General features: G+C 38.5%; 1 protein-coding gene across 5 annotated transcripts in view; it reads right to left on the bottom strand.

Moving 5' to 3' along the window:
* DDR1 (discoidin domain receptor tyrosine kinase 1) overlaps window positions 1–27,434 on the bottom strand; it is a 1,200,914-nt gene that overhangs the window by 212,407 nt on the left and 961,073 nt on the right. For all 5 annotated transcript variants that reach the window (XM_044083163.1, XM_044083162.1, XM_044083159.1 and 2 more), the window contains 2 exons: window positions 22,452–22,551; window positions 9,931–10,117 (listed from right to left, as the gene is read on the bottom strand). In XM_044083163.1, coding sequence (XP_043939098.1) covers window positions 9,931–10,117; window positions 22,452–22,551 — 287 coding nt within the window. The remainder of the gene's footprint in view (window positions 1–9,930; window positions 10,118–22,451; window positions 22,552–27,434) is intronic.

The raw sequence follows: 27,434 nt of genomic DNA on the forward strand, positions 1-27,434 counted from the left end.
ACAGCTAGGGTTACTCCCATCCACCATGTCTATTCTCTAGCAAACAATGGTAGTTCTGCTGGAATGCATGTATATCAAAAGATATACATTTAATTCAGTTACAATAATACATGTACATTTTTTCCAGCAGGCTACACTGTTGATACATTTGCAGGCTACACTGTTGATACATTTTGAAATAAGCAACTTTACAAACACATGTTTAAACACAAGCATCTGTACAAATCAGTTTGATATACAAATGACATATAATTCTTTACAAAACTCCAGCTAGCTGTGTTGGCATAATGTTACACATCCACTGCCCTACTTCACCAGGCATGGCTGGCAGTACCTCCTATCGTCACATCTACTATCAACATTTTTGTATAATGCTTACATTGCCAGTTTCACATTTATCATTACAAGGATTTTCTTTACTCCTGAGCAGCCGGTAGTATTTTCTTGCTTGCTTCTTAAGAGTTCTTTCTGGATACCAATAACAGTAGTCCAAAGGCATGCAAATATGTAATGCACATGGCAATTTAAGCAGGACAGTGGCTGGAGTATCCAAAGGTGAGTTCTGCAGCTGTTAAGATGGTATTTTACAAGGACAAAACAGATCTTCTTTTGGGTACCCTCTCCTAGGCTAGCCCTATTTAAGCATAAAGTTGAGTCTTTGAACAATAGGTGGGAAATTGGAAATCACCCTGTTGCCACTGCCAATGCGCAATGCCACTTATCTGTTTTTGTCTGGAATAGCCACACAAATCAAATCAATTCTCTGCTCTGGACTGGTAGTCAGGAAATTGGGAAAACACTGTACAAACTCCATTTTTCTGTTTCACAAAAAGAAACAGACTATCAGTGTTTGTTACAATTGGCTGATTTGCTATGCTTTTTTTACAGAAAAGCATAGTAAATCGGCTGAAAGCAGGCATCCGGAACAGAAAAAGAGGGTGTTCCCATCAGCTGATGTCACAGTGATGTCACAAAATGGGTGTGGCATCGATGGGAGAGTGGGTGGGAATGGGTGGAGTTATGGGTGATGCGAGGGGCGTGACCTTAGTCCGGTTTTAGCCACAAAGAAATCTGGCAACCCTAGGCACAAGCAGTATCTATGCAGTACAGTGGAATTTATATAATACTTGAATTGAAGATTAATGGAATTTTCAAAACTTTGGAGATGAGAAACTTCTGCTGAGAAGGATGGACATGCTCCATTTTAAACTAGAGATCAAATTAAATGTTACAAAAGCAAATGCTCTGGTCCAAATACAGACGCACACTTTTTCTCCTTTGTATACTTACTTGATGCATTGTTTTATGGAAGGCAGGGTCTGGTCCTGCAACTGGGAAAAAAATGTGTTGAAACACTTCCTCTATCTCCATTTGATTACTCTTGTATGGCATGTTTTTATCAGGGAGAGAAGAGGTTTCAGCATCATGACCAGCTCCCTACTGCTTTAACAACTTTGTGGTACAAAGTCAGAGTTGTAATCCAGTCTGTCCAGGTTTGAGTCTTAATTTAAAATTGTGTTCCTGTTTTTAGACCAAAGCATCTTTACATCCAGTTTATCCAATAAGTGGATCTAAAATTCTACCTCTCCCCCATCCTTCCCATTCCCCAGTCATATGCCCTCTTGAAAGTCTTTGCAGACTCCTTTTCTGCAGCCATTTTAGCAGTTCACCACTTCTGGTTTACACGAGATCTAATTCTTGTTGTCTCTAGTTTTAACTGGTTTTATGCTGCCCCACTCCATGTTCTTTAATTGTGACTTTTCTCTGGAGCCCTTCTAGCACTCTAACGTCCTTCTTTTATGGTTGTCAAAACTGTAGCCAGAATTCATGGGGCAGTGTGAGCAGGATCCAGAAGAATGCAAGTAGTACCTCAGAGTCTGGTTCCCTAGTGATACATCACAAGGCAGAGTGAGGAGGCTTCCTCTGGAGTCTGATTTCCTGATTATGCACCTCATGCAAAGTGAAAGTTTTACCTCTGGAATAAAGTTCCCTGGCAATACACCTCATGCTATGAAAATTCAGTTTCTGGAGCCTGGTTTCCTGGTGGCAGCCACAATGCAGAGTGACAGGACTTCCTCTAGAGTATGGTTCCTGGATGAAAAACCTCAGCTTTCTGTATGCTTCTGTCATTGTCCTGTTACTCTGTGGTCAGTTTAATCAAGTAGAGCTCAAAACTCCCATACTCTCTTCATGCTCTTTTGCTGTCAGTTCCAATTACTTCACCTGGTCCTTGATAGCAGGGTTTCTGTGACCCAGGAGTAGTAGCTATCACTTGTCTACAATGAACCTCAATAGCCAGTTTTCTGTCTATAGGTTCTTAACTAAGTACTAGGCTAGCTGTCCTTGAGGCCCATTTTAAGCCTAGCCAGTTTCCTTTTTTGTGTTTGAATTAACCTACCCGACATGGTTACAGATCGGTCAATAATTATATATTACCCCTAATGAGAATAACTGGGATCATCCGACCATAAATAATTTAAGGGGACACTTGCATGGGATACACACATTTAAGAGCTGCTTCTATCCATTAGTACTACAGGGACAGTTCTGATTTAAATTTTCTGCTTTCCATCCCTAGAAACAAGTTGCACTTGAATATGGAGAGTGGTGAACTTTTGTTTTATGTTGATGTGGGAGCCTGTTCCAGATCAGCAGTATCCTCTGCAAGACATATCTGTCCCTCCAAACTGTTCAGTCGATGTTGCAGAAGAAGTTTTCTATCTCTAGACAGAGTATTTCTGGTGCCGTCTGACTTGCTGATAAGCAGCAAATCTAAAAGTATTAGGCCAGAGGATGCCTTGTATGCCAGACACAGGCCACCTCTAAGCAATCTGTACCGAGTATAGTGACAGGGCTTTGAGTCAGTCCATTTAAGATATGTTGTTTGGGCCTTGTATCCTTTTAGTAAGTTCTCTGTGGAAGCTCCAGTTATTGCATGTGTCTCGACAGGTACATGCCAAAGGGGGGCATTATATTCAATGACTGGTATAATGAGGGCTGAGTAAAGGGGGACAATGACATCCCTATATCTAGACAAAATCCCTTTCTTTATCAGGTGTGTAAATATAGAAGGACTTATTTACAACATCAGACACATGCTGAGCAAAGGTTAAGTCACTGGCCGCATAAGTTTCCAAATCACTGAATGTCCATTGGCTCACCTTTCCAAATCATTTCTTACATGCTTTCCTCCATTCAACACTGTTGCCATCTTTATCAGTATTAAAGATTTGTTGTTTCCTTACCTATGGGCTGAAACAAATATACTACAGATTGTTGGTCCCAAAACAAAGCCCTGCACTGAGAAGAGATTTTCCTTAATTCTGACATTATTTTTCTTACCAAAGCTCTCTGTGTCTTTACTTACAATAGTACAGCAACTCAGATCCTCAGTTTCAATACTACCTCCAAACACAATAGTTTTCCTAGCCACATCCTGCTCAGCAGCATGTCGGGTACAGCACACCTACTTGTACTTACCTGATAAGGTCTTCTGTTAGTCACTAAACTGCCCTGGATCTCTGAGCCTCCCACTCTCCTTCTACCAGATTCAGATTCTCACAAGTGTACCCTTATTCCTCATATCGCACTCCTTTACTCTCTCACTCTCTCTTACTTACTGCCATCATCCACCTTTGATGTGTCTGAGACCAGGCCAATACACTGCATTAAACCATCAGAATTCCAGCACTACTACTGGTATAACTTCAGGGCACTTCAACAAAAATCTGATGCTGCTTCCCCTTTGTGGGCTGGTGTTAATCTTTTTTGACATCTTAGTTGTTGCCCTGTTTTACAAAAACCATAATAACACCTTCTCTCTTCTGTCATTCCTAAACAACATATACCCAGAGAACTCAGTGTCTGACCCACAGTTATAGTTAGCACTGGCTCAGTCTCTGACCCACAGTTATAGTTAGCACTGACTAGTGTCTGTGTGATAATAACAGTGTCTACTCTCCTTCAAAACCTCACATAAGATGAGTTAAATAACTTAAGCTTACTTTAACAGTTTCAGTACATGTAACACATTTACCTTTGATGCAAAAGGCTGTGGGTTCTCTTCCCACACCAGGAAAATCAGTTGCTGATAATACAGAGCAGCATAAGTGTGCCATCCCTTGGACAAAAAGTTAAATTAAGGCCCCATCTGCTTGAGATGATGGTAGCTAAGATGCATGCAAAAGATCCCATGGCAATTATCAAAAAGAGTAGAGGTCCTTTATTTATTTACATCTTTTACATTACATACCTATTTACAAATATCTATGGATTATCTATCTATGTGTGTATATATATATATATATATATATATATATATATATATATATATATAGATAGATATGATTTACTATCAAAATATGGAATGGCACTTACACAAAACAGGGATGGTCGAGTGTGGGCGTTCTAATTTCCATAATGCCGATCTGGAAATGTTCAAATCCACATTAGCGAATGGTAGTATGCATCTGCTAATATGGGATCCATGTCCTGATAACAGATTGCAGTTGGGATCGGGAAATTTACCCTTTCCCTCACTGTAGTGTGATATCTATGTTGGAATATACAATATGCAGGGGGTGTGGGTGGCACAAGAGGGCTTGCAAAAACATTACTAGTAACATGGACTTTCGACATTGGAATAGCAGTGTTCAACTGTCAATTCCATGGTTATCATTTCTGACATTTCTTTACTACCAAATATGGAAAACAAAATGCTTTGATTTTCTATAATTTGATAGCAAAGCTATCTATCTATATCTATCTATATATCTATCTATATACATACATATATATATATATATATATATATATATGTGTGTATATTTTTTTTTACAAATTTATACAATTGTCTAGTTTTCATTTACATTTCAACCTATTGCTCATATTTACGTTTCTTTCTTCAACCCCAGTCCTTTTTCCATAACCATAATCCAATCCTTTTTAATAATAATGATAATATCCAGTTTCCATTAAACAAAATTTCATTAATCCTTTCATTCCATAATACCCATACTATGTAAAACAATAACCATTTCTTTTTTTTACTTGTATTCTTATAGCAACCATAGTCAATCATATCCACATTTATACTGTCATAATTCTTAAAACAATACAAACAATCAAAAAGAAACTGCAAAATCCTGGATTAAAAACTAAATAACAAACCAGTAAAACACCAGGTGAATAGTGCCCATGATGGCTCCAATGCTGAATATAAAACGTTCACCTGTGGCATATTAATTCCAAGTGGAACAATTGTGGAACAATAACTTCACTTAAAGAACAATATCTGTTGAATGTTGTTGCATTGCATTCGGGTGGATTAAGTACACAACTACTACTGATTATGGATCAGTGGGACCCCATGAACAGATTTTGTTTTTAGAGGGAAGTCATTGGTCCTCTTGAAATTAAAAAACCACAGGTGAAAGTTTTGAATTCAGCACTGGATCCATCCTGGGCACTTACACCTGGTGTTTTACTGGTTTGTTATTCTTAAAATAATATATATGTAATTTATTCCATAATTTCTTTAACTCTCTCATTTCTGTTGTTTCTTTTTCTTCAACATAATACAGACTATTTCCCTTTTCTTTAAACAAGCTTTATTGCTTTTACTAGTATTTTTTTATTCCCAATCTTCATAAAAAAAAATCCTGACATTCAACACTGTGACACCACCATTTATTTCTTTTTAAATTGCTTTGATTTTTTTTTCTCTGGATTATTTTCCCATGTGTTAACTAAATAATATTTTCTCATAATATTTTTGTAGCATATTTTTCTCTTTTCTTCCAGTTCGTCAGTCTTTATTTCCCATGTATTTATCTTCTGTTGAACACTTTTCTACTTTTTTCTTACTTCTTATCGTTGCCCAAAAATGTTCATACTTATTTAAAAACGTTTGTTACTAATTTCACATTTTTCATTTAATGATTTCAAAACCTTATATAAATTTAATGATGCAGCATAAACTAACAAATTAATCAATCCTAATCCTCCTCCTCCGTTAGTCATGTGCAGCATACATCTTTTAACGGAGTTTAATCTAGATCTCCATTTAAAGAAGAAAAATATTTAGGTTCATAGGTTCATAGGTAGATAGTAGGCTATCTGCTCTAGGGCATTTATAAGCATAGCCAGAGTGTATTTGGCTTTTGCCTCCCTATTAGATTAGCCTACTATGCCTCTGTAAAGTAGGTCACAGAAGGTACCCTTTTAAGATTAGTTTACTGTGCCTCTGCTGTCTAGCAGGGACACGGGAGAGATCCCAGGGGTGAATTTGCGATTTCCCATCCACGCGTCCAAATTTCGCTTGAAGAGGGTCAGCGAGGGGCTATGTCTAACAAAAATTGGGATTCTATTCCAGAGTGAGGGGTGCCTCTGGGAAATGAATCTGTCCCTCCAGCATGTCCTGTTTATTTTTGTGCTGAGGTTTAGGTCCCTGGAGCGTGTAGCTCTAAGGGACTTGGATTTTTTGAGGTGGAGCATGTCCATTAATTCTGGGTTTGACATGGCTTTGTATGTCAGGCATAGATCGCCTCTGAGTAGGCGGTAAGCAACTGAGTGGAGCTGGAGTTTCTTCAGTCGAGCTGCATAGGACATCTGTTTGTAGCCCATGATCCTCTTGGTGAGGTACTTTTGGGGTCTCTCCAGTTGCTGCAGGTGAAGGGTAAGGTACATCTCAAAAGGGGCATTGTATTCAATTATGGGCCTGATGAGTGACAAGTAGAGGGGCACAATGACCTCTCTTGATCTAGATGCGAACCCTTTCATGATAAGGTGGGCTATATAGAAGGTCTTTCTAACCACTTTGGCAACGTGATTATCAAAGGAGAGATTACTATCTACGTTGGTCCCCAAATCTCTAATTACTGCTTCCGTACTTAATGGATTACCACCTATGTGGTAATTTGTGGGCACCTTGTTTTTCCCAAAGTGGATGACTATGCACTTTTTAGCATTTAGCTTGATGCCGTGGCTCTGGCACAAAGAATCCGTCTCTGTGAGACCCTTTTGGAGGATGCTTGTGTCAGCTGGAGATTTGATTATGGCCCCCAGTTTGCAGTCATCTGCGAACTTTGTCAGCCATAATCCCCCCATGTTAGCCTGAACCTCAGAGAAGTATAAACCGAACAAGAGGGGTCCCAGAACTGAGCCCTGTGGGACGCCACTTGTAACTGTTTTGGATTCGGACATGGCACCTGCGATTCTGACCATTTGGATTCTATCTCTGAGCCAGTTTGCAACCCATCTTGTGATATAGGGGTTGATATTTAAGCTGGTAAGCTTATTTATGATGCCCGAGTGGGTATTGTGTCGAAGGCTTTTGCAAGGTCCAGGTAGGCTGTGTGGACTACCTTGCCCTCATCTATGGCTTTGGTAACTGTTTCAAAGAAATCAACTAGGTTTAAGAGGCAAGATCTGCCCTTAACAAAGACAAATTGGGTAGGGTCCACTGTCTGGAGGATCCCAATGTCTTTGTTTATGAGTTCCATGATAATACGCTCCATAGCTTTACAGACCAGACTAGTCAGGCTCATGGGGCGATAGTTTCCAGGGTCCGTTGTGGCACCACCTTTGTGGAGTGGGACCACTGTAGCTGTACGCCATTCTTTGGGTACATATCCTGTAGTAAGGCTTGTAGTAAGGCTAAGTTTGAACAGTGACTTAATGTGAGGGTTCAGTTCTTCTTGGAGCTCGTGTAAGACACAGCCTGGGACACCGTCCAGTCCCATAGATGCTGTGTTTTTTTGCTTTGGAGAGGGCAGCTTTCACCTGTGCATCTGTGATGTCAGGGAGGTTACAATCAGTTGGGATAGGCGTTTGCTCCTTTGGGGGGAAGGGGGGGGAGTTTGCACTGAATCTGTCTGCCAGGATGTTGGCTATGTCTGTAGGTTTGGTATATTTTGTACCATTATGCAACAATTCAGAGCATATCTGGGAGTTTCCGCCCATGTTCCTGACATAACTAAAGAAGGCCTTGTGATTATCTTTAGTGTCTAGGGCAATTTTTTTTTCAAAACTGGCCTTTGATGATTTTATGAGGGATCAAAGTTTCTTGCTAATACTGATCAGAGATGCCTTCCCTTTTTGGGATTTTGCTCTGTCATGTAGTAGCTTCCTCCTTCTGTTGTATAGCTTATTTATGGCCAGGGTCCACCAGACTGGTCTCCTGTTTTGGAGGAGTGAGTCTTGGTTTTATTTGGGATAGCACGATCCATGCATTCCTGCAGGTGCTCATAGAATGCATTTGTAAAGGATTCTGCGGATTGGGCTGTATTATCCTCTGGCCCAAGGGCTTTGAAGGAATCCACCTCAGTCTTGAGAAGTGCAAAGTTGGCTTTTGAGAAATTCTTTACAGTGATTTCCTTGGCTGGGGGTGGGGATGGGATATGGATGTCCAGGGAAATTTGTTTATGGTCTGATCTTACCAATGAGGGGTTTACCTCTGGTGTGGAACATAGAGTCCCTATGTTGGTGATGACCAGGTCCAATATGTTGTTCCCTCTTGTGGGAGTGGTGACCAGTTGTTCCATTGCATTAGAGTTTATAAATTCAAGGAACCATTGGGCGAGGGTGTTTGAGCTTGAGTAGTTTTCCCAGTCAATGTTTGGGTAGTTGAAGTCACCCAATAACATAGTGTTTGGAGAGACCTTCATATTCTCCAGTGTTCTCAGGAATGCCAAGTGGGGTTCCTGTAATAGGGAGGGTGTTCTGTAGCAAGCTACAAACTGAAAGGCAGTTTTGCCCGCTGTTAGTTGCACATGGATGGTTTCCGATGCTTCGTGCAGTGCCACTAACCTGGAGGTGTAGGTATCTTTGATGAATATAGATACTCCCCCTCCTTTTGTGCTTGTCCGAGTTTTGGGGCTGAAAGCATGGTATGAGTTATAACCTGGTAGTGCTGGGGTGCTCTCAGGAGCCTTGAACCAGGTTTCTGTTACTGCACAGACATCAATTTTCTCCATACTGAGGAGAGTCTCGAGTGCGTGCATCTTGAGGTTTAGACTTCTGGCATTGAGTAGCATTACCTTTAGTTTTTCTATCTTTGGGTTGTCTATGGAGGTGGGTTTGTCCTTTGAGCCTTGCCTAAAAAAGGCACTATGGGGGTGGCAAGAGCCTTGGCCAGTATACAAAAGCCTAAGGGTGACAGGTGCAAGCCGTCCCTTTCTAACAAAAACTTCTATTACATTCTAGGAATCATAACAAAACTTGGTATACCAAATTAATCAAAATTACTTTTCTCCTATAAGCTAATCTATATGTTTTCCATACACCACAAACATGTTTTAATTCCTTTAATATTATATTCCACGCCTTTCTTTTTCCTTCGTTATCAAAATGTATCCCAAAAATAGATACTTATTTCATGGAGAAGCAGGTCTAAGTGACAAAACACTTTTAAATAGGCATTAATTAAGAGAAGTGTTAGTATGAATGGGGAAAATAGGGTTGGAATTGTATATTTCTAGTTCAGCAGTGCAGAGCTTAGAACTGAGAGTGGCTGTCGAGACTGCAAAGAATTATATAAGAATCAGCATATTCCATTAGTAAATAAAAAACATCTGTCATACATTCTGGAAATAAAGTTTTATTCTAAAATGAAATGTACATCACTTGTACAGGTTTCTTGTCAAATTACTTTCTTTTGGATATGGAACATGCTACAGTGTTCTAGCACAGACATTTATTCCAAGGCCATTTCATTATGAATTAATTTTCTAATTTACAAACAGCAAATTAAAGAAATCAGAACCTGAAAAATGTACATTAACTTTTGTAGCCATTATAGCTTGTAAAAATTAAGGTGAATCTATATATGTCAAAGAATTATAGCCAACACAATATAATTCATAGCCTTCTTTATGCATATGATTTGAATATTTCAGTGGAGACAGCAAAAAGAATTCATACAACACATACCTTCATAGATTTGAACATCCTCATTCGGTTGAATTCGAACTCTAATTCCACAAATCCTTGCCGTGTAGTATCATTTTTCCAGCCCACATAATCATAACCTGGCCAGACTCTCAACTCCCTGGTTTCCCTGAAATCATCCTTTCCAATTACACCATCAGTTAGTTGACCCAATCCTCCATACTCTAAACTAAAAAAAACAATGAGAAAGTTACAGTCAATGAAACTAAATTTCTTTTTTTAACATTTTCTGTACTTTTTTTTTTGTGTGTGTGTGTGTGTGTGTGTGTGTGTGTGTGTGTGTGTGTGTGTGTGTGTGCACATTTATCTACATCTGTTGCTCTAGCTGTCAGAAACCAAAACCAATACAGCCAACATTGGTAAAGATAGATTACTATTTACTAATATGATTAAGCACTATTTTGTTCTGTATTACCAAGGTTAAATTAATAAAAATAGATCTATTTTTTTATTCTACAGATGCCATAGGATGCATTTTTATACATGTGAATGTATTTCTTAATCACTGGTGACTGAATACAGGTTGCATCTGTACAGGTTTACTCAAACTTTTTCATACTAATCATGGATGTTTTGATACCCTTGTAGCATTTCTCACACTTCTGTCATCATTTACATTAAATGCTGAGCTAGTGATTATCCGTTCCTTAGACAAGTATGGAATTCCATTCAGGACATCAGATGTTCTTTTTGTCTCATTCATTTGTTCATAAATATCCACAGCAAAGACGGAGCAAGGACAAAGGAATCTGTACATACAAATTTTCCCAGATCCTAGTTGAAATGGAAGTGTTTTCTTTCTTATGTTACAGCCTACTGGCATAAACAAGGGTACAAACCTATGTGCAATAAGAGGTAATTAGGGCACACAATAAAAAGGCTAATGAAGAAAAGTAATTCTTTCTGTCACAAATAGCATCAAAAGGCTGAGAAGAGGCTTCTATGACTTTAAATGCAGCAAGTACTTTGAGGTATTTTGACTGCATACTACATTTAAGCACAAAGGGCTCCCCTCTTGGCATACATATATACCCTGGGGTTTGACTGCCTTAATTAGAGTTCACTGTGGTGCAATTTAATATTTTCTCATTTCAATGTGCATATCACAGCATTAAGTTATGTGTAAATACTTTACCACAATTAGTCAGTGTTAGCATTCTGACACCCAACACCCTAGTTCCATACCTTCCCCTAACGACTGTATGTAATCCAACCTATCAAGAAAAGTGTGTCATCTCCTTCTCACATTTTCTTTGATCAGTGGCCTAAAAATAAGATATTTGCCACACCTGTCTGGATTTCAGTGTCTGTAGACATAGGAGTAGTCAGATATGATACTTTTTCAGTATTTCATCTAAAGTGCCCAAGCATCACTGCAGAAAGTTTTGTGCCAGTCATGAATATTTTCAGTGACTATTCCACCTAGTGTTTCAACTAACACCATTTAATATACCTCCACATTGATGGGCCAGTAACAATGCTGCTTCAGTCAGCAGCCTACCTACCTAACAGTAGAGTAACGAGGACACAGTAAACACTGTAAAAGAAGTCTCACTTTGCTTCTTGGGATACTGTTATGCAGAGGACTATGTAAAATACTGTACAGCTGTCAAAAGTACTAGTTATACAGCCTCGCATAAGAGCACATTCTTTACAAGTAGTCAAATGTTGCTTATGTTTGTTTCATTTTAGTGCACTTTTTTAAGACTCAGTAGTGTGGTCTGAGAAAGCGAGCATTCTAGTGAACTGCTGCCACACACACACACACACACACACACACACACAGTTTTAACACATTTATTTACAACAGTGTGTGTGTATGTGCATGTGTACACATTGTATGTTTTTGCTTGACATTTGTTTACTGGGAATGTCTGACTGGGTCATAAAGTACTCATTTTCAGCTGATGCACAGGGAAAATGCTCCATATTCATTACTGGTTTTTAACATTATAACATTCAATAAAAAATTGCATAGATTGGATACAATATCTTCATGACATTCCTGATTTGGAAATATCCATATATTTATATATATATATATATATATATATATATATATATATATATGTATACGATATATATATATATATATATATATATATATATATATATATATGTGTGTGTGTGCATATATATTATATATATATTTATGTTTATACACAAATATACACACACACACACACATATATATATATATATATATATATATATATATATACATACACAGAAGATAGTTGTATATAGATATATATGGATAAATACATGTTTACACAACTGTTTGAGTGTGCATGTGTATAAATATGAATATTAGTATAATGTTTTTCTGGAACCAATTGCTATCTGTAATGCTCAATTTATCAATGTATGTAAAACCTTTTGCATAAGCTTCATTAGGAAAATACTTAAAATAATCACAACCGCTTTTTAAATTGCACATAAAATCACATGATCAGAAGTATTATGTCATATCCTACTAGCAATATGCTAAATGAATTAAAACAACCATAATATAAAATATTTTTCAAACATAAGAAAGGTATAATACATAAATTAATAATTAACTATCTGTAGTGGATATATACACATATTTTGATGACCGCACATTGTACCCAGCAATGAATAAAATTACCACTCAGAATACTTTACTCTTTACCAGAAAAGAAGTGCCACTAAAAACACTTCCTTAATTCAGTTATCTCCACAGGGCAAAATAAAGGGGGCTGATAGTGGAAGGAAATTTCTAAAGGTATGCCAAAATTCAAAAATAAAAACAAAACCAGACTCTCTCTGATTACAACAGTAATTGATATGCAGAATTCTATCTTCATTTTGATTCAGAATTACATTAGCTTTACAAAGCAAGGCATCAGGCCCTTTTTTCAAGAAATAAATATCACTGAAAATAATGTATTTCACTGAGCATAGAAATATGATCTCTGCAGTTTGATTTGTTTGTTAAAGGGCAACCTCTCATAACAGGAAATTCCACAGAGGTGCTGTTTTATGGTAATCCATACTAATCTAGAATAGAGCTCTAATTAATTTGGTTTGCAACAATACTAGACTTCTTTCCACTTTTACAAAAAAACAAACATAGATTCTGATAATATATGGGGACAATTTTGCCTGACTAGTATGCCCAATAATCTGCCTTTTAGCTAAACATCTGATTCTAGGCAAAAGTGCTAATCTTTCTCCCTGCACAAAATATGTATAATAAGGAATTCTGCACACACACACACATGCATGCATTATAATGACTTGCCTATAGAAATGGGGAATATACCTTTAAATTGTTCTTATGTCTTAAAGTTCTGACAAAATTAGTGAGGTATTTAAACATCCTTGCTAGAATAAAAATAAACTGAATGCCTAGTCACTGGTGTTTAAAAGGCTTTAGACTGGAAGGGAGAGAAATCAGGAAGCTACTTTCTCATCTAGGAGGATCACCATGGGGTAAATCAGGGCTCTCCCTTAAGCTTTATGGTTCATGACATTGGATGACTTACTCAGATCTTGTTGAGGATGTGGTCAGAAGTAAATTCCATAGAAGTCTTTTTGTGGAGCTGGAAGGAATGTCTAGTTAATGGCTGTAGCCATTGCCTTCATTTTACAGCCTGGTTGTTGGAAGGACTGAATGGTCCTGAGGTACTATGAAATAAACTTGATGGAGCTACTTCTGCGGGTTGTGAAATTTTCATAAAAAGGTACTGTAAATAGTATAAATACATTTGGAATTATGAAAAGCCAACTGAGGTAGATTATTTCATGTTTATTTCACGTCTACATCCAGAATTCCTTTTTTAATAGTCAGTGTGTGTATGAGTTGTTTGGCCAGGGACTTATTCTTTTGCTGACAAGTACATGGACTACTTGAGGTAAATTTTCCTCTGATAATTTTATGCCAGAGACATTTTGCTGATGTTAGCTGGTGTATATTCAGTGATCTCATAAAAGTTTTCTTTCCTTCACCTACATACATGGAATAATTACTAAATGCCTTTATAGTTCATAGGTGAATACTAGGCTCACTAGTCTGATTGGCCATTTTAAGCCTAGCCAATAACCTGAAGTCAAAATCAAACCCTGTACCTTTTATCTACCTTAACTATTTATGCTAACCCACCGCTAGCCTGAGGTCAGAATCAAACTCTCTACCTTGTGTCTATGAAGTGAAGACTTTAACCATTATGTGAAACCCTCCTTATTATGCCAAAAAATCCTTAAGACTCTGGTAGAAACTAATCTAAAGCTTGTGCAGTTGATTCAATTACTGCCCTTAAAATTATAACTGCCACAAAAAATTAAGCAAATATTATGATGATGAGCTTTAGAAAGGCATGCAACACAAGAACAGTGGGACAAGTCAGACTGGGCCACAATTCTTTCTTTCTGGCTAACAGGAGGAGCACTGTAAACTTAAATGGACATGTAAGGGACTGAATATAAAAAGCTTAAAAGGAAAATTTTTTTGAGGTTGAGATAACCTCTAAGTGCATGCTGTAACATTTCACAAATGGATCATTAATACCAACAAGCCAGTAAAAGTTCAGATTGTTGACTTAAAAATGCTATAAAGCTGTGATTTTATCCTAATAGTAATAATATAAATTGACATAATTTTAGGAGTAGGCAGTATTGCTCTCATCTGCTTACCCCCAGAATCAGGGACAAATCCAGAAATAATCAGTAACACTTTTTATATTATTAGAACTTTTAACCTGCTACATGGAAAGGATATGAAAATATGACTTAACATGTATTTTCCGAAGTAAAAAAAGTCTGACTCAAATTATTGTCATTATTTATCAAATACAATCCCATACCTTTTCATCCAAAATTTCTAGTTTTAGGAGGGTATAGGAGGGACAGAGCTACGTTTTGTGCCAAAATTAGAGACATTGATGAAAATTAGGAATACTTGAGAGGTATAGTAGACAGATTTAAAACAGAATTACTTAGTAATGTGAGAAAGTGGATATTGTAGAATATTTCCAGGAACTCTGACAAGTTAGTAACTTTAAAATGCTTAACCGATGGCACATTGTTTAAAACTAAACTGTCTGATTCAAGTTTAAACTTGTAAGAAGAAATGTCTGTCTAATCTTCTGTCAAATAAAAAGTATGAAGTACTTGTTTCAGATATGGAAGGAGGGGTAACAATGCTAGATTGTTTCACTAATACTGAAAACCAGTATTAGTAATGTAAAAACTGATATGCATGCTGCAAATTCAATTATTCTATGGAATGCAATAAAATTGCAGCCAAAATTGTTGTTAGCCTTCTGTTATTGTATTATAAGTAAATAAAGTATATTCTGTTTTAAAAGATAGATTCTGTGTATGATGGCATACAGCTATTAAAAAGAAAAGGTGAAAGTGATATCTATTCATGCCATGTTAAAAAAGAGAACCATCCAGCCATACATGTGGAAGTTGAAGCAGTTCTGAAACGCTTTTGCATCCCATAGCTGTGGTTCTTGACATAGCTCACTGTGCTATAGTAGGAAAAGATTTTCTTCAACTTAAAGCAGTTTGGAAGAAATGGGAAGTGTAGGCATCTCTAGACACTGTATGGATGACTGACATACATAATAAGAAGGAGCTAGAGACTAGAGCAACAATCTGATATGCCCATTCGGTATAAGAATGAGATGGACAGTAACACACGTATAGAGACTCAAAATCAAAACAGGAAGAGAGATTTGGCATAGAAGCAACAAAAGGGGTTAGATGTCTGTTATGGTTAGACAGTTAAAAGGATCCTGTGTGCTCACATAAACTTGTCTCAATGATAGATCAAAGGAAACCTGATATTGTATGAGATGTCAGCACAGCAACTAAATGATAAAACACATCCAAAGTAAAAAGCATGAAACAAAAGTCTCAGAACAGAAACACAGTGGGTAGAAATAGAAGGAGGGACTCTCCGAGAAAAGAAATGGTAGTGAGTACAAAAAGTCCAACAGGTAGACAAGAGCAGAGTTTTCAACCCATTTCTGTTGTACAGAAAGACAAAGTTACAAAAAAGAAAACAATCAAGTGATTTGTACAGATAGTAGAGAAACTAATGCTAATGGAGACTTGTCTAGCTATCCTTTGCAAAGGAAGATATAATAGGAGTTCTTTTGTCATCTTGGGAGAAGAAGCTATGCTTTCCACATCAATACAAGTTAGAGAATAAAGTAATTCTGAATTAGCAAGCCTAGAGATAAATTGGATAAATTAAATGCAAACGAACACGAGAACATGAAACCTTATGTAAAACAAGAGAGAATAGTACTAAGGTTATAGAGGCAAATAGTGAACAAGATGTTCCTGTGACAATAAGAGGTACAGCTAGCTGGAATTTTATAAATAATTATGTCATTTGTGAATATCAAACTGATTTATGCAATATGCTTGTGTATGAATGTATTAGAACTGTAGCAAGAGATGCACAGTCTGTACTAGGAAGCTTTCTGTATTGTCTTTGGGGTGAACTAATTGCTACTCTGGAAGCGTGGAGATATGAAATTGTTTTATGACTTCCAGCGCCTGCCATAGATCTGAGCAACAACCTTTGTGTGTGTATTGTTACAGGTAGGTGCTAAATCCTGCCAGCTTCCAGGAAAGGGGGTTTGCATTGGAACTAAAAGTCAAATGACCAGAAGTGATGTCATTCAGCAAGCTATTCCAGAAGTAATATTTCAGATATTATTTTAAAAAGTCTCTTAGTGAGACTGAGCATTCTGTATTCTGTCTTGGGCCTGACAACAAGAAGGACCATTTACAACATCATCTGCCTTGCTCTATTAAATTACATTATTAGGAGATAGTATAATTCTCTTAGATTCAGTCAGGAATATAGTGAAGCTTAGTTTAGATATTGTTTTTCTTTATTTGTCTGGGTCTGTCCTTTAATATTGTTTTAAATATTTCCCGTGATTTTGAACACTGATGTGAACAGATATTTAGTATTGCCTTGTTCTTTTATTATTTGTTATTAAATGTATTTAAACCTTTCATTGTGGCTGATCTTTGTAGAGATGTATACGTTTTGAGAGTACCTGTATATTTATTTGATGACACTGTGTCGGCCACTCCTAATAACTTTGTTCTTGGTCAAACTACCATTTGTCTTAATATTAATTTCACTCAGTACATTGGGTACCCCTAGAAGAGCCTTATGGTAGCTGGCAGGAGTGTCTGGTGGCAGTCATAACTATCTTATAGTCTGGGCAGAAGGAGGCATAGCTAGTAAACCTGTGCTAGCCTTTCCCAGGTGTGTGTGTGTGTGTGTGTGTGTGTGTGTGTGTGTGTGTGTGTGTGTATCCAATCTCAGAGAGTGTGTGTTTGTCAGTTAGTTTGCCAGGGACACAAAGCATTGGTTGGACAGGGAGGGTGCTGGAGGCCGTAACTTGGACACTCAGCTGAGATCTCAACTCTATAGTTGTGCCAGTGAAGAGTCTTATTGGGGATCTGGAGAAGGAAGGAGAAACCAGCCCTGGACTGACTGTGGTCTCTGTGTGCTCTTAAGGGAAATTGCACTTGATGCTGAGAGCTGCATCTGGAAATACTGTGTCTGTACCTGTTATCCTCCCAATGAACGTCCCCCACTGGTACCAGTGATGAGGATTGAGGCTCCTTGATTACTGGCAGAGAGTTGGTGAGGAATCACAGTTCCCATTAACTCTTTCCTTTACTTTGAGTTAAAAAATTATCTCTTATATACAGAAAGTATAGACCGAGAGGAAATGTTATTAATTATTAGTGCCCACACCTTATGAGATACTAATAATGAGGTTAGCCGAAAGTCATATATTAGGAAGCCATCTGAGGATGGTAGAAGCTTAGCTGTGTTATCTGGTGTCATGTGCATTTCCCCAAACTAGTACATCCCCCACTCAAAGTTGATGGGTCAGAGAAAAAAACTCTGACATACTTCTTGCTACAAATGAAACAGGCAGTGACAAGCAGCTTGCAACAGTTGAATTACCTCACACTAAGGGCTTCAATACTTCAGTCATGGCTACAAATGCAACAATGACATTCATTTTTGAATGTGGGTACAGTACTTCTGCATCATCAAAACCTGCAGATCACACTACTTAACACCTGAGGCAGCCTCCCATTTTTCCCACCCTAACCATGCTTCTGGGATATAGATGAAACTAGGGTAACAGTGGTAGCCAGATTTTATTACCCATGCATAATGGAAGAAATAGGAAAATTCTGAGTTTCTTGTGCAGACTATCAGAAACCGGAATCTCATTCTAGATTGAAGAGTCCTCTGAGCAATGCTTAGTACAGATGTACCATACGAATATATTAGTATAGATGTGGGGCCACTAGTAATATCAAACAATATCACTACATACTAGTAATAACAAACAGTGCTATAAAATTTCCCTATGCTGTATTGTTACACAAGGCTAATGTTTATGCTACTGACAGAGAACTGGTGCTGTTACTTTTCAAAGTGGATATCCTTAAAGAGATACTGACTGACCAATGCACACCCCTTCAGTCAAGGGTATTGCATCATCTAGGATTAAGCAGTTAAAAGCATCAGTGCATCATCCACAGACTGATAGTGTAGTTGAGAGGCTCAGTAAAACACTGAAGTCCATTTTAAAAAAGGTAAAATAGATAGCAAGGACCGGAAAAGCTGTTTACTTAATATTTGCAACGTGAGAGTTGCCATAACCTTCAAATGGCTTTACCCCATCTGAATTTGAATTATTGTAAGGTTAGTATCACAGAGGTCTGTTTAATATTGCTAGAGCTACTTTGGAAAAAGAGAAGACACCATTTAAAAGTATGATAGAACATTACATTATGTTAGAAAACAGGCTGAATCTGGTGCTGACTGTAGTAAATGAGTACATGAAGAAAGCTGAAGTTGTGCAACAATAAGTTTATAATAACAAGCAACGTAAGAGAATTTACCCCAGGGGATCGGGTATTAATACACTTGATAGAAAACATCATCATCATCATATTCTTTTGGCTGTTCCCTTTAGGGGTCACCACAGCAGATCATCTGTTTCCATTTCTTCCTGTCCTCTGCATCTTGCTCTGTCACACCAACCACCTGCATGTCTTCTCTCACCACATCCATAAACCTTATCTTAGGCCTTCCTCTTTTCCTGTTACCTGGTAGCTTCATCCTTAGCATCTTTTTAACAATATACTCAGCATCCCTCCTCAGCACATGTCCAAACCAACGTAATCTTGCCTCTCTGACTTTGTCTCCAAACCTTCCAACCTGGGCTGACCCTCTAATATACTTATTCCTGATCCTGTCCACCCTCGCCACATCTAGTGCAAAACTTAACATATTTAACTCTGCCACATCCAGCTCTAACTCCTGCCTTTTTGTCTATGCCACTATCTCCAACCCATATAACATAGCTGGTCTCACTACCCTCTTGTAGACCTTCCCTTTCACACTTACTGGTACTCGTCTGTCACAAATCACTCCTGACATTCTTCTCCACCCACTCCATCCTGCCTGTACTCTCTTCTTCACTTCTCTTCCACACTCACCATTACTCTGAACTATTGACCCCAAGTATTTAAACTCATCCACCTTCGCCACCTCTTTTCCTTGCAACTTCACCATTCCTCTATCCTCCCTCTCATTCACACACACATATTCTGTCTTAGTCCTGCTGACCTTCATTCCTCTTCTCTCTAGAGCATATCTCCATCTCTCCAGGGTCTCCTCCACCTGTTCCCTACTCTCACTACAGATCACAATGTCATCTGCAAACATCATAGTCCACGGAGACTCCTGTCTCATCTCGTCTGTCAACCTGTCCATCACCATATTTTTGGCAAACCAGCCAGGCCAGTTTCAGATAACTAAATGGCAAAATGCAACCACAATATTAAACGACCAGGAAAGATAATTATACAGCACATCTGTCTCATTAAGATATGAAAGTCAAGGAAAAAAAGCAGAAAAGCTATGTGGTTAAACTGCAGACTGAGTTTCATATCACAGACCAGGCAATATATAATATATAACATTTTAATAATCCTTGTCAAAAAAGAAAATCAGAAAATAGCAGAATTTTCTGTTAATAAATAAAGGAGCATTCTAAAGGATGTCAGGGAGACCCAGACTGATAAAACATAACATAGGGACATCACCCAGAGTAAAGCTTAGACTGAAACCTTACAGAGTACCTCAGCCACAACAACAGCTGATTAGAGAAGACAGTCAGAAGACTATTAAATTAGGTGAAACAGAGAAGTCATGCAGTGAATGGAAAAGCCCAGTAGAAATATTTCCTAAACTTGATAGAGGTATCACATTCTGTAATTACTTTGGAAAAACTAACAGCATTTCAAAGTTTGATAGCTGTCTCTTGCTCAGAATCCATGAACTGACAGAGAAACTAGGAAAAGCAAGCTACTTAACAATATGACTTGACAAAGGGCTACTGGCAGATACTGCTTCCCCCTCCTTTAAAGGAAAAACAGCTTTTGTGACAAGTAAAGATTTATTTTATTAGGCAGTGCCACCATTCTGCAGTGGGCCAGTATCTAAACCCTGAGGCACAACTACTACCACTAGGAATCCCTGTGTGTTTCAGAACACTGCACATGAATGTGACACTAGGTCCTTGTGTACAGCCTGCACCAATTCTACCACTGTTTCAAGGACTTTGAACCACTGCAGGAATGTTCAAATCAGCTTTCATGGGACCTTTTCATATTCTTTCTCTAAGTCTAAGAATGCCTAGATGGACTCTTTCCCCATCTCCACTACTTGTCTCATTGAAATGTCAGATCAGCAGTACTGCATCCTGATCTGAATCTGACCTGTTTATTTCTTGCCTTTCAGTCCACTACTCTGTGTATTAATTTATCAATATCACTCTCTAGTACCTTCACGTAGTGTGGCAGGAGTTTGATTTCTCTGTATTGTCCACAGTTGTGAATGTCCCCTTTGTTCTTGTACACACCAGCATTAGAATTCTTATTCTCCAGTCATCTGGAAAACACCTTTCTCTCCATATTTTGCTACGAAAACCCCCTTTGTCAGTTAGCTCACCCAAGATCTTCATCATATCTGCCATGGCATCATCTCAGCCTGCTGCTTTCCCTGATTTCATTTTCCTTAGTGCTGTTCGCATTTCTTCTAGGATGGGTTCTTCTTCCTTCAGTGTAGGCTGTGGGTTGAGGAAGTACAGTTTGAGTGGCAGTTTTCATCACTCAGAAGATGCTGCAATAGCTACTCTCATCTACCTTTGATGTCCTGCGGATTGGTGAGAATATCTGCTAGCATTCCTTACGAATGGTGTTTGGTGATTACACAGCTTGTATGTGCACATACAGACTGAAAACACATTAAGTGATGTGACAGCCTAGTAATCCACAAAATAGTAAGCCATGAAGCCAAAGGATAAGTACTTTAGCAGTGCCAATAAATGCATTCAAGCATCATAATGCACACAAAGAAGAATTTAGTAGCCACTCTGCTTTTCAAGAAAGAACAATAAATATTTTTTACAACTGTATTCAATATCAAAACATGAAGTCGTATTTGAATTGGAAAACGTAGGTTCAGAACAGCAGTAAAACTAAGGCAACCCATCTATACGAGTGCAATTCTAATCGCTTTGTGTTGGTGGGAGTAGCTGTGAACTCTTGAGCTTGGAAAATGGGGAAAGTGTTTCTAAATGTACCACTTGTCTTTAAATTCTCAAAAAAATCATCCAGTATTAGCAGGAGTAATGAAAAGCTATCTACCTGTTTAGTGGTATAAAAATGACTGTAGTCCAGAAGACAAAATTCAGGAAGCTGGTTCCTCGTTGTGTAGGATCACTGTGGGGTAAAGCATGGTCTCTGATCAAAGATTTGTGGGTACAGGTGCTGGAAGGCCCAGTTAGGGCCTGCTGTGGATGTGGCCTGAAGGAAGTCAGACAAAGCCTTTTTGTAGAGCTTTAAGGAGGACCTAGCCGAGGCCTGCAGGAATGCCTTTTATTTTACAGCATAGTTGCTGGGAAGGCTGTATGAGACTGAAACATTGAGACGTAATAATGGTAGAGTCACCTGTAGAGACTGTGAATGTTGTATAAAAAGATGCTGTAAATACTTCTCGAACTAACTGTTAAAAGTCAGGTGAGAAATATTTTTATTTCATCTTTAAATCAAAATTTGTATTTATTTCATGCATATACTTTGTGTGTTTTTAAGAATTCACAGTACATATTAACATGTTTTGTATGCATGCTTGTGAGTATAGCTTCAGTAATTAAATCATGTCTCCTTATTACTCCAAATATCATCTTCTTGTAATGTGTCTTTTAGAACATGCTTCATAAAAGATGTGGAATGTTATTTTATATATCTAGTGAATTACTTTGTTTATCTTCTGTTATTCATATTCTTGTTATTGTGGATCACTAGCAAGTGTACTGTACTGTTATTTCCAGGATAGCAAAACTGTTACAGGTACTTGTTCAGAGACAACAAACAGGGATACCTAATGTTAGTAGACTTACTCTGGAACATGGAAACCATCATATGTTGAGTCATTCAGGTGGACAGGCTCAGAGAGATTCATGATCTGACCCTTAGGGGCTGTATAAGCCTGAAGGCCATCTGTAAGAGAGACAAGAATCATGCAGAGAGAAGTTAAAAATAGGCATTGTTTTGTCTTTTAAGCATACAGCTACAAATAAGCCATTTAAATGACTTAGTGGTGTATTCTAACAGGTCATATAAGGACCTACACTCTGGCATGTACAAAGTAATGTCCTGGAGTTTGTAAAATACTGTTACACTGCGCACAATAACTGTAGAAGTAACACTAGCAGATCTGTTTAACTGCCAAGGTATCAGTATTTTTTCATACTTTTCCTTAGTATTATGCATACAACAGTTACTTGCATTGAATACTGTTCGGTTATGCTGCATATATTGTTTTGAACTGTCCTGATATATATCTGCAAAAAAGAAACAATGCATTAAGTATGTTAACTGCCCCAGTAATTTAAATTCTAAACCTTAATGTGGATGCTGTATGACTGCATTATACAAAGAACTGTAGAGAGCATTCAGCCTGACAGTTGAGAAGTGGTTTTTAGCAAGTATAATGCAGAGGTGCACCTGTTAGCAGTGCTGCTTTACATTGTTTGTCCATTTTTTCCCCTGAATCTCCATGTTTTGCAATATGTTTGCATGGGTTTCTGCCAGGGCCTTCTGTTTCCTCCCACATCTAAAAACATGAAAGGCAAACTACTGATCTTAGCGATCTGTTGAATCGTGAAAGCGCTAACCTCTCTCTGTTTAATAAATTTAGTAACACATAGCCATGGTGGTCATGCACTTTGTTTTGTGAAACCACTGATCCTGCCCAGGTGTGTGTGTGTGTGTGTGTGTGTGTGTGTGTGTGTGTGTGTGTGTGTGTGTGTGTGTGTTTTACTGTGTTTATATCCACTGATGTATGGCTTCCTATCCAAGACATGACTTTTACTTGTCTAAGTAGACTCTGGCTCCCCTGCTGCTCTGAATAGGATATAGGAAGAATTGGAAAATAAATGAAAGAACATGTTTTGCTAACCAAAATACAGTAAATGAATCACTTCTTATCAGATCGTACTTTACTCATCTTCATCTTCTTAATACATCCATGGCTCATACTAAGTAAAATCCATTAAGTGATCTGACAAATGAGTAATCCACACAACAGTAAAGCTAAAGCTGAGTGCTGCAACAGTGCTAAAAAATGCATTAAGGATTCTAATGTACGCAAAGAATTTAACAGCCACACAGATTTGCAAGAAAGAAAAATATCTGTTGTTAACTGTATTCATTATAAAGACATAAATGTATTTAATGTTTAATAACTAGAGACAGAACAGTAGCAAATTTAAGGCATTCTAAAGCAAGCCTCCTGCTTCAGTTCTAGGTGACCATTCATTTTTAGCTTCACTCCCACAGCTGACAACTCTTGATATGGGTCTTTAGTTGTGTAACTGAATTATAAGAAATAAAGAAAATGTAAATTGACAGAGATTTACTTGTTAGTGATGTATCATTTATTGACAAGTGAAATATGACAGTGTTTTCAAGTTATTTCTGAAAAAGTTATCAGCCCATTACATATAATGTGAAAACAGGCAAATAAGGTATAAATATGACATTTTCTCCAGAAAATAAATATATTCATTATGTTACAAAATATCTGTGATGGAAAGTAATAGGACACGGTCTTAGTTATGCCTCATATGGAAAAGAAAATGGTTTAAAGACACCTTGTCTTCACCACTGCAGTGTTCATTACGTATGGGATCACCTGCCATGGAAGGCTGGCATCCGGCCAGTCTGCCAAAGCCTGTCATTGCTTTAAGGTACACTGAATGTCAGCCAAACACTCCTCAGAACTGATTACCCCAGTAGGAACACTAGTCCAGGACATCTAGAAACTTGGGAGGAGGAAGCAATGAGCCTTTCAAAAGAAGGAAGGCTTTCACCATGAAAAGTGCAACAAAAAGAAATAGCCTTTGAAATCCAAGTAGAAATCGTTTGCTTGTTAACAGCCAGTCCTAAAGACTTAGCACTTGGGCTTCGGGCCAGTTATTTTACATTAAGAAGGTGTGGTCTGCACTCTTGTGGGAGGAGAGGGTAGATTCTGCCCTTCTGAGCTGGGAGTCTCTGGTTAAAGGCTTATTGTGCCTGCTTATTTGAACTGTTTCTTTCTGAAATTGGTACACCTTGTTTGCTGTAGCATAGACTAAATTCAGACCTGCTGAATCTAGCTTTGTTTGTATAACTTGAGCACTAATGCAGACCATCTTTTTGGAGAAGGTTCCCCTGCACCCTAGCGGCAGGAGTGTGCAGTTAGAACTTGTCTGATCGAAGACTGCTGGAACGGGGCTCAGTTTTTAGCATTGTATTGGTTAATTTGTTTAAATCAGTTTGCTCATTTGCTACTGTTATATAAAAAAAATACACTTTATGCATCGCCGCTTAACTAGGGTTAAACTAATCCTGGCACCATAAAGTCTGCTTTTCAAATTTTCCCTTAGAACTAGCCATTTTTTTAGTTTTAGCACTCAAATATGTTTCTTTGAGCTCAGCACTTGTTCAGAACTCGTAAGCACTAAATAAGCTACAAATTACTACACCACTCAACTTTCCTCATTTGTCTAGAGGAAAACACTTTATAGTACTTAATAAATAAGCACCTATCCAGGCATGTCTAAGGGTCAGCTCCCAGTGTTTTCTACTGTCTAATCTGGGCATCTTGGGGCAATGCAGCAATTGCCTCATGTACACAGACAACCCTCTCCTCCTACCACCCAACACTACAACCTGTGAGAGATGCACTTATATAGCCAAACTGTAAGCAAAGCTGTCTTCACCCAAGAGTGGACTAGACAGTCAAGAGGAGAAGATAAACACTTGCACCACACCACACTCATCACATAGTCCATCAAAACCTATACCACCAAAACACACACATAGCAACACAAAACACACAGCTACATTTGCGGAGGTTCTCAATAAAAATCTGCTCAAGCAACAGAGACCTCCAAAGCAGAAACACATGCAACCCTCCAACTCCCAACACAACCCAAATGACACATAGCCCACAAACTCAGTGTGCCACTCAACCACAGCCCATAAGGCATAACAATGTACCCAACACTCTAGTCATAGGTGACTCTATAGTCAGGTACACTGATGTTCCACTCACCAGGCTAAACAAGGAGAAAGTTACTGTCAGCTGCCTGTCAGGTGCCAGGATCCACCACATAATGCACACACTCAGGTCACTCCACAACAAGTACAAATATGACTCTGTCATTGTCCATGTTGGTGTGAATGACCTGAGATGTACCTCCCTGGACTACATGAAAAGAGACATGGAGGAGCTCTCCAGTCTTGTAGCCCAGGCAGTTATGACCCTAGCCCTGAGTAGCATGCTGCCATCACCCAGAATGATACCACAGTATAAGGACAAAATGATTGATTTCAACAATTGGCTAAGCTTCTGGTATATTCCAAGGGAATCCAGTATCTGTCTGCCTGGGATGACATGATCGACAGACCACGATGCTTTGCCAGAGATGGCCTGCACCTGTCACCCTTGGGATTCCGGATACTGGTTAAGGCTCTTGCCACCCCTATAGTGCCTTTTTTAGGCAAGGTTTAAATGACAAATTCACCACTGTAACAATACAAGCAAGCAAAATCTGAGGGTAATGCTACTCAATGCTAGAAGTCTAAACCTCAAAATGCATTCACTCGAGGCACTCCTTAAAATGGAGAACATAGAGATCTGTGCAGTGACAGAGACCTGGTTCAAGGCTCCAGAGAGCACCTCTGCATTACCAGGCTATAATTCATACCACATTTTTTGGCCACCTAACCTGGCCCGAAATACTAAAGGCTGAGGTGTGTCCATATTCATTGAGGATATCCACACCTCCAGGCTAGTTGCTCAGCATAATGCATCCAAGATTATCCAAGTGCAACTAACCCTGGGCAAGACCACAATCCAAATTGTAACTTGCTACAGATCCCCCAGGATTCCCACTCCTCATTTCATGATACACAGGAAAATATTAGTGTACAAACTAACACCCTAATAATGGTCGATTTCAACTACCCCACCATTAACTGGGAAAACTACTCATGTACCAAATCTTTTGTCAACGTTTTCTGGAATTCATAACTTCCAGTGCCTTGGATTAACTTATCCACACCCCCACCAGGGGGCAGCAATATCCTAGACCTGGTCAATACCAACATGGGAGACCGGTGTTTCGCACCAGAGGTCAATTCCTCGTTGGTCAGATCCGACCTCAAGCTAATCAGCCTAGACATCCACATCCCACCCTCACCCCCCATTAGGAAAACCACTGTAAAATATTTCTCCAAAGCCAACTTCACGCTTCTTAAGACAGAAGTGGTAAACTTCACAACACCCATGCAGATGGACAATAGAGGTACGACTGCTGAATCCTACACAAATGCACTTTATAAGCACTTATACAAGTGCATGGATCGTGCTATCCCTAACAAAACCAATATGCTATCCTCCAAAAAAGGAAGTCAATCTGGTGGTCCCCTGCCATAAACAAACTCTACAACAGAAGAAAGAAACTGTTGCAAAAAAGAGTAAAATCCCATGACTGGAAGAACTTCCTGGTCAGACTCAGTAAGAAGTTGACATCCCTCATAAAATCCTCCAAAGCTAGTTATGAAAACAAAATCACCACTGATTCCAAAGACAATCACAAAGCATTCTATAGCTATGTTAAGAATCTCAATGGCAACACTCAGATCTGCTCTGAGTTACAGCACAATGGCACTAAATATACAGAACCAACTGATATTGCCAACATCCTGGCAGATAGGTTAATTGCTAACTTTACCCCCCCCCACCCACTAAAGGGCCCTTCTCTATACCAGAAGATTGCAAAGTTCCTGTAATCATGGCTGCACAGGTAAAAACTGCACTCTCCAAAGCCAAA

Source organism: Protopterus annectens, chromosome 9.part0 (assembly GCF_019279795.1).
Source record: "Protopterus annectens isolate FY-2018-M chromosome 9.part0, PAN1.0, whole genome shotgun sequence".
In the NCBI taxonomy this organism is placed as follows: domain Eukaryota; kingdom Metazoa; phylum Chordata; order Ceratodontiformes; family Protopteridae; genus Protopterus; species Protopterus annectens.